Source organism: Pleuronectes platessa, chromosome 16 (genome assembly GCF_947347685.1).
Source record: "Pleuronectes platessa chromosome 16, fPlePla1.1, whole genome shotgun sequence".
Taxonomy (NCBI): Eukaryota; Metazoa; Chordata; class Actinopteri; order Pleuronectiformes; family Pleuronectidae; genus Pleuronectes; species Pleuronectes platessa.
The window spans coordinates 5,583,678-5,597,287 of NC_070641.1; the positions used below are offsets into that span (position 1 = coordinate 5,583,678).

A 13,610-nucleotide genomic window follows, 5' to 3' on the forward strand; every position below is an offset into this window, starting at 1 on the left:
GTTTTGTTATTTTGCAACTAACCTAAAAAAAAAGGAATTTTTGAGGCTAAAAGGTTAGAATGTGTGTCAGTGTGTAGGAATTATACCTGTAATGCTTACAACTGCTACTGCAATGGTTACGGTAAAAGTGAAGTCAGATGAAGTTCACTTGTTGATCATCCAGTTTTCAGTTTACTACTGTTTTTCTTCAGCTCAGCAGTGTGAGATGAGAAAAACTGATAACAAGTGGCCGTGCAACAGCGGTGAAATTCTTCCCTTCATGTTACTGCAAACCCATCGATGATCTTGTGTCCATTTCAACTAGTGTAGTACTCTGACATGTCCTTGTGCGGGTTGTAGCTAATGCATGACTGTGTAATAGCTGAGTTCACCTGACTGATGGGGTCCCATTGCAAGTTCCTGTAAATCAATTGAATATGTTCTACACTTGTAGTATGTAACGACAGTTATCTGCCCTTTTGCATTTTTAGAGACAGACACACAGACACCGAAGTGTGATTACAGTTACTGTTTTTTTCCGATTGCATAAACACTAAAATCAAAAGTATTACACAATTATCAAAACCCTACACTGAAGGAGCAAAACATAGGCCCAGAGCACAATGTCAGCTTCACAGTTTTGCAAAACACTAAACACACTTGTGCACATTAGTTCCAAAGCACTGACTGTTAAATGACCCCCCCCCCCCCCCCCCGACACCCCTGAGGGTGAAAGGGGGAATCCACGGAGGAGGAGAAGGAGGAAGAGGAAGAGACGGTGGCCGTGCCAGAGGTAGAGGAAGAGGAAGACCTGAAGCAGGACGAGAACATGCTCAAAGAAGAAGAGGACCAAATTTATCAAATGAAATTTGCGCAACACTAGTTGACGATGTCGTAAACCACGGATTAACGCTGAGGGAGGCTGGACTAAGAGTTCAGCCAAATGTCAGCAGATATACTGTGGCATGTACTGGATACATCATTTTCTGTTTGTCTGATATTTGCTGAGCTTACAGTGTTATGCGCTCTACTGTAGTAGTGAGGTGTTCTGCTAATTGGGTGTCTCATTGTGCTTATAGTGTGTAGTGTTTTGAAAAACAGGGCCCTGTTTGTGCTTAAGCAATTGAGAAAACTGTAAGAAGAAGATTAAGATTAAGATTAAGATACATTTATTAGTCCCAAACACATGCACAGTCATGCAAAGGCACACTCATGCAGGAAGGGAAATTTAACCTCTGCTTTTGACCCATCTGGTGCAGGACACACAGAGCAGTGAGCGACCATGTACGGCGCACGGGGAGCAGATGTTGGGGGAGTAAGGTGCCTTGCTCAGGGGCACTAGACAGGATAGGGAGAATCCTCTTGGAATTTTGGACAGATCAATCCAGGTTCGTCTTTTTGTTGTTTCTCCGTGGAGTCGAACCAGAGACGAACCAGAGACCTTTTCTGCCCATAGTCCAGACCAGTTATCAGTCTGTTATCTGTTGGAAAGAATATGCTGACCCCTAGTGTTAACCATATCAACTACAAGGAAAACGTAATGTAATACCAGCTGAATATAAATCATACAGTGAGATCAGACGTCATTACCTGTAGGCCTTTTTTTGACACTAAACACGCAGTATGGAAGCATGTTATATTTTTTCTTTTGTATTATTACGTGTGAGTCAACATTGACTTTAATTGTATTAATAAGCATTTTGGTCAGTAGCTAATGAGGGAATTTTCATCTTTCGGAATCTATCCGATCTATATTTTCAATAATGCACCAGGTTAGGTTTCCTTGCACAGTTTACAGCTTTAGTTCACTGAACATTTATTTTAGATCTAAGACAAATTATAATTGCACATGAAATATCCTTGACTGAATTAATATTGTATAAAATTTAGTAGAAACAGAATTGGGGCTGTTCTGCGGAAATAAAGTTGACGAGTGGAGGAAAGTAAACGAGCATGTTAGCCCGATTCATAACCCCTCTTTGTGTCCTTCTATGAATGCCTTGCAATATAAGTTAAGTAAACCCTTGGCTACATTGGTGGCAGTGGTGGGATCGAGCTTCCACCCTCCTTCCCTGGGGACGATAAAGAAAGTTTTCCCTGCTGGGCACGACACTATGACGTCAACATGAGGGCGCTGGTGACAGGCAGCGGAGGTGACTATGAGTATGAAATTGTCAGGATTTTACCAACCCACCTGGCCAGAGCCGTTCTCTTATGGGATAGCCTGCCGGCGGCCGTTCAGGCCAACTATTCTGCAGTAAAGGAGAAACGGCAAGAGGCTTTCAGAAAAATACATTTTCTGGACCGCTTCAGAGAAAACCTCTCTGCCCGTCCCCATGCTCTAGGTGAGAATTTGGAAATATATGCAGCAGAAAGTCTGCTTCTAGTTCAAGAAATCCCAGGCTATGGGGATGTAGCTCAAAAGGAGGAGAAATTCTGAACATCTCTACATGGTCTTGTCCCAGTTCCTGAGACCAAAATGTCACAAACAGGGGTGACTAACTTGGAAGAAGCTATGATAATCGCAGGTATGTGTGAGATGGCCATCCGTCAGTCAACAGTGGTGCAACAGCCATTTTACATTCCATTTCTGAGGGACGTGGTTTGTACAGAGCCGTAGAACGACTGAATGAGGAAAGGAGGGAAATGAGGATGGACTAGAGAGGAGAATTAGCAACTTAGATCCATTGGTGAAAGGAAAAACTCTCCCTCCGTGCACAGTGCCAGTGGGACTTTGGTAATCAGGGCTGCAAGTCCTGTCGTCCACATGGGGAACATAGAGGACGCTCCCTTGACGTGGCTGGGGTGAGCGTGATAACCAGGGGGGCTCCAGTGCCACTGCTGGGTCCGGACTTTCTTGCTCCTAACCATGCCCTGTTGGATTTTGACCAGGTCAGACTGCAGTTGTGGGACACAGTTATTCCACTTTTGAGTGACAAAGACTTGATTCCTGAGTGCTGTAATGTTGTTGTCTCCAGAACCCTGTCCATATCCCCCCTCAGTGAATTGATAGTTCCTGGTTCCCAGACGTTGTAGGATATTTAGCATCCAAAAGTTTGTTGTTGCGCACATTGTGACACTGGTAAAAGATTATGTCGCTGGAGCCTGTTGACTTAAACCCTACAGACAGCATTTTGGAAAGGCATGGATTGGAGAGAGTGGTAGTGTATGCCAGTCAGTCACTAACTCCCCCCGAAAGAAGCCTGGTCCACATTTGAAAAAGAGCTGGGGGCTGTAGTTTGGGCTGTACGTCAGCTCAGACACTATATTGGATCAGCTGTTTTCACTATCATAACGGATCATAAGCCTCAGCTGGGCTTCATAGGCATTTCGATTGACCACAACCCCACAGGGAAAAGAACAGGATGGATATAGGAGCTGTACCTTCTCAAGTGGACCATAGAGCAAAATGATGGACATTGGCAAACTAATGCAGATGCTCTATTTGGCTCGTTTGGTTCAAGAAGTATTTTTTTAGAAGCAATGAAAAGGTACAACACGACAAAGGGCACCCAACGCACAGCCCCAGCCTTCCAGCAGCAGGGGGCAGTCAAGAGTCGCACAAAACGGACGGCGGTTGTAATACTTATAACAGTAGGTAGAACTTGATTGGTCAATAACAAGGGGGAGTCGCCGTGGTTTAGACTTGTGTCTCCCTTGATGGTGCACAGGCGTAGTCCCGGCCTCTTGGCACTGGAATCCGCCAATGATGAGGAACCGCTCCCATTTTCGCCCCTCCTTTGACAGTTGCTGGGGGAGTCTTCACATCATGACAGTTTGATTTTGTGTTTCATAAGCAAGCCTTGACTCGGCTGACGCCTTATGGGTCGATGTTGTTGTTAATAAAAGTCAATTGTGTGAAGCCCCGTCCAACACACTGCCTTTGTTTAGAGTTCAGTTCCATTGCCATCTCCACAGACACACACACAGACAAACACAGATTAAAATCTCAACTGTTCTAATTGTCACACTTACAACTGCTCTTTATTAAAACCTAAGGAATACATATTTATGTACCGCGATAAATGGGGCGTCACTTGTTCTGCAACAATGAAATTAAAATGCTGTGATGAATCATAGTCTGCGGGAAGAGCGTGTGTGTGTGTGTGTGTGTGTGTGTGTGTGTGTGTGTGTGTGTGTGTGTCTGAAAGAGAGAGAGAGAGAGAGAATTGAAGATGTCGGATCATTACTCCGGATCATTAACCATGATGTCCTGACTGTGCACGTCACAATACATCTCGTATTGTGTAGCATGTTTAAACATGTGTCTCATAAACTCTAGAGAATCAAACAAACGTAAAGTGTGCTAATATCTTGTGATGAGTGATGATGTTTATGTTTATGTTCAAGTGTAAAGTGAGCGCAGGTCAGAAGACGAATGAGGAGGAATGAGGAGGAATGACCGGACTTTTAATGAACGCAAGTTAAGTTGCACTCAGTCACATGTATAACTTTGTAGTTTGGCTTTTTAGAGCTAATTCTTGCTGTTCTGTGTTCTCAGTCTCCCAGTGTGCTTCATACTCACACCTAGGTGTTAAACCCAGCCGTGGACATAACTTTCAACCACTATTGGTCACTTTGGTCACTTTTGGCCTGGTGACCCATGAGGTCACCAGGCCAAAAGCCCAGTGCCCCCTCTTTTCTATCTCTTTTCTACAGACTTCTCCCAGAGAGGCAGGTACCTCACCCTACCCTAGCTCTTCCAACCTCTAAGCAGGCCTGCCTGAAGCAGACTGCTAAAACCATGTGACACATGATGTTATGCTCTTTGTTATTCTTTCTTTGATCCATAGGCGGGTGGCAACCAACATCAAGGTGGTTTACCACCAATTTACCATGAAAAGCTTTAGCCTCTTTGACCTATGATGCTGCCTACTGAGGCCAACATCATAGCCAGATGATGGTTTATTAGGAGATACATTAGCTCAAGATTAACCACCATTTCATTAAGACTTGTAATGTCAAAGTGCTCCACGGCCCCCACGTCAATTGTGGACAAAGTTTCCAAATTAGGAATCCAATTCAGGGATGCTTCAATGGAAACCGGCAATGATAAATCTGCTAAGTATAAGAGGTCTTCAATTAGGCCTCCCCGTACTGTTCGTACTGTGCAGACCATGATAACAAAGTTAACAGATGAGAACGTAAAAAGAAATATCGATAGCCTGATTAGGGTTACTGAGAATGCCAAGAACAATAATGCCCTGATCGAGAATAGGAAACAGATGCAGGCGCAGTTGTTAGAGCAGGAGAAGTGTCTGGATAACAGTATGAATACGTCAGAAAAGACAAAAGAACAGAATAGGAAAGATATTAAGGAAAGGCGGACACAAAATACAGACGAGATAAAGCTAATTAATTATAATGTCATAATGCAACATCTGGCAAAGAAGGAACTGCAAGAAACCATGGGCCAACTAGAGAATGAAAAGTTACAAGATGAGTATGACAGAATGAAGAAGGATGATCTCATGGCCGAGGAGGAGAAGAAGAAGAAGATGCAGTGTTTGGGAGAGGAAATGAGGCAAATCATTGATGAGAAGATGCAGGAAAAGGAGCGAAGGATAGAGGAGGAGAAGCTTGCTGACATGAAATTAATTTCCCAAAGGAGGGAGGACTTGAAGCAACACGCACAGAGGGACGCACCTAGAGCAAAGCAAATAGAAATTTGCAAGAAACAAGATTTGGTATTCGCCACACTGGAGGTCAAAGAGAATAGGCGAAAGGATTCAAAGTCAAAGCAGGAGGCCCTTAGCCTCCGAAGAGTTCAAGAAACTAAAGCGAGAGAATGGATCACCGCGGAGAAAAATTTGGCTGAAAAGCGAGCCCATTGCAATGCAATGATGAAGGCGAGTTTATCAGCACAGGTTCTTTATGCCGACCACCTCAAGAAAATGAAGGATGACCAGCAGAAGGCTGATGCTGAGAGGTTAATTAAGGCCAATAAGGATGACCTAATCAACATAAAGGAGAAGAAGCGATATGAGAAGAATCTGCTTTACTCAAACTTCCTTAAACAACAGATGATGGAGCGTCAGCTCTTAGCCAATGCCAAGTGCAGAGAGGAAGCAAAAGAGGCCAAACAGTTTATAGAAGGAGAGCAGGATAACTTTGTGTGCCTTGGTGAGTACAAAGAGAAGGTGCTGAGGGACGCCAAGGCTTCAGGGGTCCCTGATGATTACTTAGCTGTTTTCAATAGAAAAGCAAGTTACCTTATAAAGAAAGAAAACCCTTGCCCGAAACCTGTGACTGAAAAATCATGAAGAAACCAGTAACATCTTAAGGCCAACCTACTTCCCAACTTTTGAAACGCCATTGGAGGGTGGGCGACACTGCCCTGCCGACCTGGCTACCGGCCCAAGGCCTGTACACGGGACAGGGGCTGCAGGCCCGATGTGGTAGGCTGGAGAAGGAGCAGGGAGGACGCTGCCTTTCAAAGTCAGAGGATCGATCAGCCAACAGCTCTCACCTGCGCTGATTGATCCTCTGTGGTGCAGGTGAGGGTTCTCTCCCAGCCCCCTCACCTCCACACCCCCCTTCACTCTGTATGCCTTGAGATAATTTATGTTAAGTTTTGGCTGTATACACATAATATTGAAACAAATTGTGTGGGTTTACGCCAGGTGCTCTGGTTTGTCCCAAAGGAAATAAAATAAAACAGCAAAAAAATAGCTTGACTTTTTTCCCGCCTGATTTTGGATAGCCCTCTGCTAGTTTGATGACCATTCAAAACGCTTTAAAGTACAGTCTATCGCCATTCACACAAAAAAAATTTAAGAAATCTGCTTCTACATCTTCACCAGACATATCTTCATCTTCAATCAAATCATCACATTGTAACATTATAATAAAGAGTTTATTTACCTTTTTCCTTTTTTATACTGTATATTTTAGTTTATGTTCTATTATTTTTCTCAATTTGTGTTATATTTCCATACATTTATGTATTATTATTCTTGCAACAAGCTCAATTTGCTCATCCTGTTATTTTTTAAATCTTTTTATCTGTTTTAGCTACTTTTCCCTTCCACTGAGAATTGTTCTTATCTGTCACTTTACCACCAGAGCATTCAGTGGGGTTCACAGTTCTGGTTGTAGGCAGTGGGTCCTCACCAGAAGGCAGGGCCAGCATTCCCTCCACATATAATAATAATAATAATCAATATTTTCACTTAATTTACAGAGCATTTTGCACATTGCATATTTTCACATTCTTTGTCAAATATTTAGACTATAGACTATTTATGCAAAAAAAAGAGCTAGATTAGGCTCTGACAACAGTGTTTGTATAAACACATGTTCATAATTGACATACCAAAGTTAAATTATGTTTTGTGAAGTTTCATGGACATCTGTGTGCAATATATTAAGAGTCTATGCAAGTGCATTAGTGTTGTAGATTTTGTAATTCTCTAAACACTCACGTGTCCTGTCCTTGTTTGGCTCCAGGGTGTTCGGCCACAGAAGAAACATCACCTGGGGTATGAGCACCTAAACCATAAATGTTCTAGGGGGGACAGCATGGGGGAATTCGTTTTTTGGGTATAATTTGCTAAACCAAACAGTTAATCCTCCTAAACCTAACCATTTAACCCTACACCTTATCCTAACCAGTTGATCCTTAACAAAACCGTGAATCCTTTTCTAAATTATCATAGAATTAGATAACAATAAAAATGATCAACCCTGGCATCCTCGGGAGAGGGTGTCTAGCGATGGTGATCGCTAGACCCCAATGATCCTGGGGTCCACTACTGATGATGTGTTCCATAATATAAAATTAGGAAATTAAAATAGTATCTATAGAAAAAATAGTCAATTAATAATTCAACAATCCTTAATTTATTTCTCCTGTTTTCATTTATTTATTAATGATCTATTCTTTCTTCCATTTGATTTTTTAAATGTATAATTTATAAGTTGCATTTTGTGACTCTTATTTTTCAGTTTTAACACTGTATGTTGACTTTGTATGTTGACAGTCTAAAATAAAGTTTATTGTAATAAATAAATTAATCAATTAAAAGTTTCCACTCTCAAAGAATAAAAAGTTTACGAGGGAGAAAACCACAGAAGAAGACCAACTTTTGCTGCTACGATTTCGTCATTTCTTGTCAAGTGCGGAGTTGGCTGTTGCACATGTGCTCACAGAGGTCCACCATCTTGTCTGCAGTCAGGTACTCCTTTTGCTGAACACACAGAGTCCTGCAGAATTCATCAAAAATCCAAGTCTCACACCTGAACTGAGCAAATTATGCTGACAGTTCCGACAGTGGTTGGACATGTGTTTGTGTGGTGGACGAAGGTCACCCTGGATTTAGTCATGTGAGTTCTCTGCAGCCGTGCTCTGGGGAGTGTGTGAGACACATGGAGGTGAAAACCAAAGAGCTGATCTCAACCCACTCCTAATAAGTTCAGACCTTTGACCTTCACTGGATCAGCTGCAGAAACTGTCCATCGTCCTCAGTGTCTCTGAGCTGTCGTCAGACTCGTTCACTTCACAGAGAAAACTGACTTCATTTGGAATAAATCCAAACACACTGGATCTGCGGAGGAAGTTTAATGATTGCTGTGTGAGATACAACTCTGCAAATGGTGAATAATAAGTATTTGATCTTTCATCACGGTCGAGTGGAAATCTGAACATCAGGAGAAAACTGAAATGACAGACAATGAGAAATGTGTCATTTTAAAAGAGCACTTTGATTAGACTCAACATGAACACGGAGGTTTGTGGAGTTTCAGGAGGAAAACTGTCTCAGTTATTCTCTCACATGAGTTTCACTTTGTCTCCATAAGCTTTGAATGAGGACAAAAGTACAGACTGGATTTATTCTTTATTTCAACTTTCTGCTTTTTCACACATTCGATTTGTATTGCTTTATACATATATACGAGAATTCAATGTGTAGTATCAAATAATCAGCTCATTGATGATGATCAGGATCAATACAGGTTCTAAAACATCACAGAACCTTTTTTCTACATTGATCCAGAAAACAACAGCAACATTAGTTCTTTCAAACACAATCATGTCAGTGTAATTATAGATTTCTGTCCTTACAAAGTGAGATAAAGGAAGGTCAGTGTTTGATTGACAGCTGATCTCTGTGTGCGGAGCCGAAACGTCACCACGCCGAACTTTGATCAACAATCATGGAGACAAAAGAAGTTAAAGATTTACACACAGAATCTAAATCACTGCTTTTAATGACTCAAGTCTATTTGAGTTTACAGAACTCAGCTGTGGATCCAGAATAACTAACCCCAACTCCAGCATAGAGAGGCTGAGTGAATGTGGTCTGGACCCTGTGGAGGAGAGTCATGGTGTCTGAGACGCTGTAGAAGGACAGAACACCTGCACTGTGATCCAGGTACACTCCTACTCTGGAGGACAGGGGACCTGACACTGGAGTCACGATGCTGTTGTAATACAAGTTATACCTGTTTCTATCACAATATAATGACCAAGATTTATCATTGAATCCAAGTCTGCATTCATCTGATTTCCCTGCTCTACTGATATTCTTGTATGTGACTGCTACACCAACTCGTCCTCTCACTTCCATCTCCACCTCCATCTCCACCTCCCAGTAACAACGTCCAGTCAGACTCTCTCTACTCAGGACCTGACGCCAACCAGTGAATCTGTCTGCGTGATTAGGATAAGACAGTTTTTCTCTCAAACGTGTTACTTTTCTGTTTCCCTTCAAAAATAACAGATTTGTGTTTACTGTGTTCGGATCCAGTGTGATTTCCTGTGAATATTTTAAGAAGTCAGCTCTGGTCTTTGGCTCTGGCTGTGGCAGTAAAACATCCACTTGAGACACAATCTGTAAAATCTCTGTCTCTGTCTCACTCAGAATGTCCTGTAGTCGACTTCTGACCTGTGACACAGCTGCTGTCACGTCCTCAAAGTACCTCAGTGGACGGATCCTGATGCTGGATGAGTATGTAGATTCACTGACTGGTGACAGTGAGGGGTAGTCGTGTAGAAACTGGATGTGATCCTCTGTGTCTGAGAGCTGCTTCAGTTCATGGTCTTTCTTCTTCAGCTCAGTGATATCCTGCTCCAGTCTCTGCTGAAGTTCTCTGACTCGACTCACTGCAGTTTCCTGCTGGGATCTGATCTGCTTCTTCACATCAGATCTTCTTTTCTTCAGCAGACGGATCAGCTCAGCTAAGATCTTTTCACTGTCCTCCACTGCTTTATCCGCAGAGCCATTGACGGCCTCCTCCTCCTGTTGCAGTAGCTTCACATCTTTCTCTCTGTCCTGAACTCCCTGCTGGATTGTTTGTCTCCTCAGCCCGAGCTCTCTCTGCTTCTCAGTCCTTTCTGCTGCAGCTGACACCGTGTCATGGTCTTTATGTTCATCCACAGAGCAGAGATAACAGATACACTGCTGATCAGTGCGGCAGAACATCTTCAACACCTCATTGTGACGAGAGCAGATGTTCTCCTGGAGCTTCTTCGAGGGCTCCACCATATTGTGCTTCTTAAATGCAGCTGACTCAAAATGAGGCTGGAGGTGTTTTTCACAATAAGAGGCCAAACAAACCAAACAGGTCTTGAGAGCTTTCAGTTTTCTCCCAGTGCAGACATCACAGGCCACATCTTCAGGTCCAGCATAGCAGTGATCAGCAGGAGCAGCTTGGAGTCCAGTCTTCTGCAGCTCCTCCACTATATCAGCTAACATGGTGCTTTTCCCCAGGACAGGCCTCGGTGTGAAGGTCTGTCTACACCTAGGGCAGCTGTAGCTTCCTCTCTCATCCCCAATGTCCCAGTGGGTGTTAATACAGCTCTTACAGTAGCTGTGTCCACAGACAGTAGTCACCGGATCCTTCAGTAGATCCAGACAGATCGGACAGCAGAGTGTTTCTCTGTCCAGTTGTTTTTCTTGCTGCGCCATTTCACCCGGTGCCAGTGACTGTAGAATTGTTCCTCTTTCTCTGAACAGAAACACAGTCTCTGCTCATTCCTGTCCTGTTCACTTCCTCTTTTTACCACATTAACACACTATTGAAAAGAGCAACAGTATGGTCTCACCTCTCCTCAGCAGTGTTGCCACACTGTCTGCCAGCAACTAAAGCTGTTTGTGATTTATTCAATGAGATATATTCTGGTTTATGAAAGTTTATTAGATAGTTTGTTAGATCTCGGGGGTTGGACTCAAAATGATAATGAAAACCGTTATATACATGAAAAACAACAGCAAAACATCTCCTAAATTTTTGGTGTAATATAAACTTATTACATTAATACATCGGTTACATGTGGATAGAAGTTCAAACAGTGAAGTACCTGAAATAAAATGTAGAGAAAGACACTTGTTTCATGGTCACAGGACCGGATGCAGGCTGCACACATTCCATTTCTATATCCTGAGTGGGAGGAGCTGGTTGTGTTTGAGAGCAGGAAGAAGTTGACGGTTTTTCAGACTTCACTGCATTTCACTGAGGCCTGTTCATAAACCTGTTGTTAAGAGGAGCATTTAGTAAGAGGCAGAGTATGTTATCCTTCATTCATAACATAGACTAGAGTAACAATTAAAGTAAATTCAAATAGATGCATCCAATAATAATAAATCATTAATTTATTTATAAAAGCTCATCTCAAAGCAAAGTGCTTCACAAATAAAGAAAAACCTGTTGGGGTGTGACCGATGCCTCTTCCTGGGTCTCCTGCGTATGATCTAAATTACAAATTTAAATATAAATAAAAATATATATCTTAAATAATAAAATTACAATCTCTACAATCTCTAGGACTGCAGAGCAGCACTGAACAGGCCTGAGCACATGCATTTTGAAGCGTTGCATGCGTTTTGCGCACTGAGGCAACGATAAACGCTTCACTTCCTGCGTCCAGCACGTGATGTCGATTCTTGCCTGCCAATTGCTATTTACTGTCCACGCTATCAAATAGCACATCACACTGTGAACATTTTATGTACATTGAATGATAGTTGTAAAACAAAGCTTTTTTCCTGTTGCCAATAGGTGGCGCTGTATTATTACATACAAACTAATAGATCTGTTCAAGTAGGTGCTCTGATGTAGTGTGAGCAATTCTTTGTCAATTGGACAATGTTACAACAACGATGTTGGTTGAAGATCAGGCGGTGAAGTCAAGCCAAAGTAGCCCAGCGGCACACTATCCCTGTCTCCTGTGTGGGGTTTCATTTTGTCCCCACCTTGGGGTAAGTTGTGCCGAAGGTCCAACTTTTTTGGGACTTTAAAATTCAAAATCAGATTGTGCTGATAATGTCTGGGTAACAATCGTAGGTGGTGTACTATCATTGTGAAGTGAAATTAGTCAGTGCAAACAGGTACTTTATTTTTAATATCGAATGAACCCAGAGTGGTGAAGACTTTTTAATGTGATGGGTCGGTCTGTTTACTACTTGACTCAGTTCAGCACAAAGATCTGAGATTAAAGCTCTGGAGAATTTAAATTAGCTGATGAGTCAGTTATCACCATTGGCCAGGAAATCATCATGTCATGCCGGTGATTCGCAAGGGATTCTGGGTACGACTCACTACACGTGAACATGCAAAAGGAAGGGGAAGGGCTAAGGGCTAGGGCCAAGGGGGGGAATGGGATTAGAGCATGCAGGGATGTGAGACATACATATTACATGTGCAGAAGTATATGCTTTTACAAAGAAAAACTGCATGTGGTAGGCCAATCTCAAGTAGGGAGTGACAGAGATGATCCCACAGCTTGACCAGTTGATTCAGGCACCATTTCACCACTGATCCCGTCCCACCTGTAGCACCTGCAGGGATTTGTCGAAGTCCCATATATATAAGACCCAATTGCTCCAGGAGTAAGTGAGAGACTGGATCCTATGTTCAGGGAGAGACTCATAGACATGGCAAATGAATGGGAGTTGAGGGTGAAATATCAGGCCCTCTCACTCCCACAGTACTGGTTGTATGTCAAAAAAGAACTATCCTACACTGGCTGAGAGGGCTCTGAAATCCCCTCTTCCATTTGCCAACACACACCTCTGTGAGTGTGGCTTTTCTACATTGAAGCTATTGAAAACAAAGTGGAGAATGTTCGTCTGGCACTGAATAACCTAAAACCTAGGCTTGATAAACTGTGTAGGAGCCACCAAGCCCACCCCTCAGGACTGTTTATTAAAGAAGAAAGACACAGAATGTACTTCATGAAAAACAAAAGATAAAAGGAAAACAAATTCACTCGTAATATTTCTGTTGAATATTGAGACAAGGAAGGTATATAGCCCCCGAAAATACAGATTATTAGTTATTAATAAAAGTTAGGCAATTATATTGAGTAGCTCGATTTCTTTTTAATTTTTGCCAACATAATGTACACGTTATTTAAAAAAAGTTTGCAACAGGGTGTGTCACGGTCAATTACTAGGAAGTCATCCTTAAGAGTTGAAGAGAAACTTGCTTATACATCTTAGAGGGTGTGGAAAAAGCAAGGGCTACTTTGGCAACCATATGTGAACACTATTTATACCAAAATAGCATTTTAAGAGAAGGCCTCTGAAATATTGTGCCTTTCCCAACAACTCACGACAATGTCAGCAGAGGCATTAAACAAAGGAAAGTTTCGAGGAATTTTTTTATTAATTAATAATGTTAATGTAACT

General features: G+C 42.3%; 1 protein-coding gene across 1 annotated transcript; it reads right to left on the reverse strand.

Moving 5' to 3' along the window:
• Nucleotides 1–8,803: 8,803 nt before the first annotated feature.
• LOC128459032 (tripartite motif-containing protein 16) lies at nucleotides 8,804–11,003 on the reverse strand. Its single transcript, XM_053444128.1, has one exon. It carries the CDS (start codon nucleotides 10,887–10,889, stop codon nucleotides 9,201–9,203), a length of 1,689 nt encoding a protein of 562 aa, XP_053300103.1. The 5' UTR covers nucleotides 10,890–11,003; the 3' UTR covers nucleotides 8,804–9,200.
• Between the last annotated feature and the right edge of the window lie 2,607 nt (nucleotides 11,004–13,610).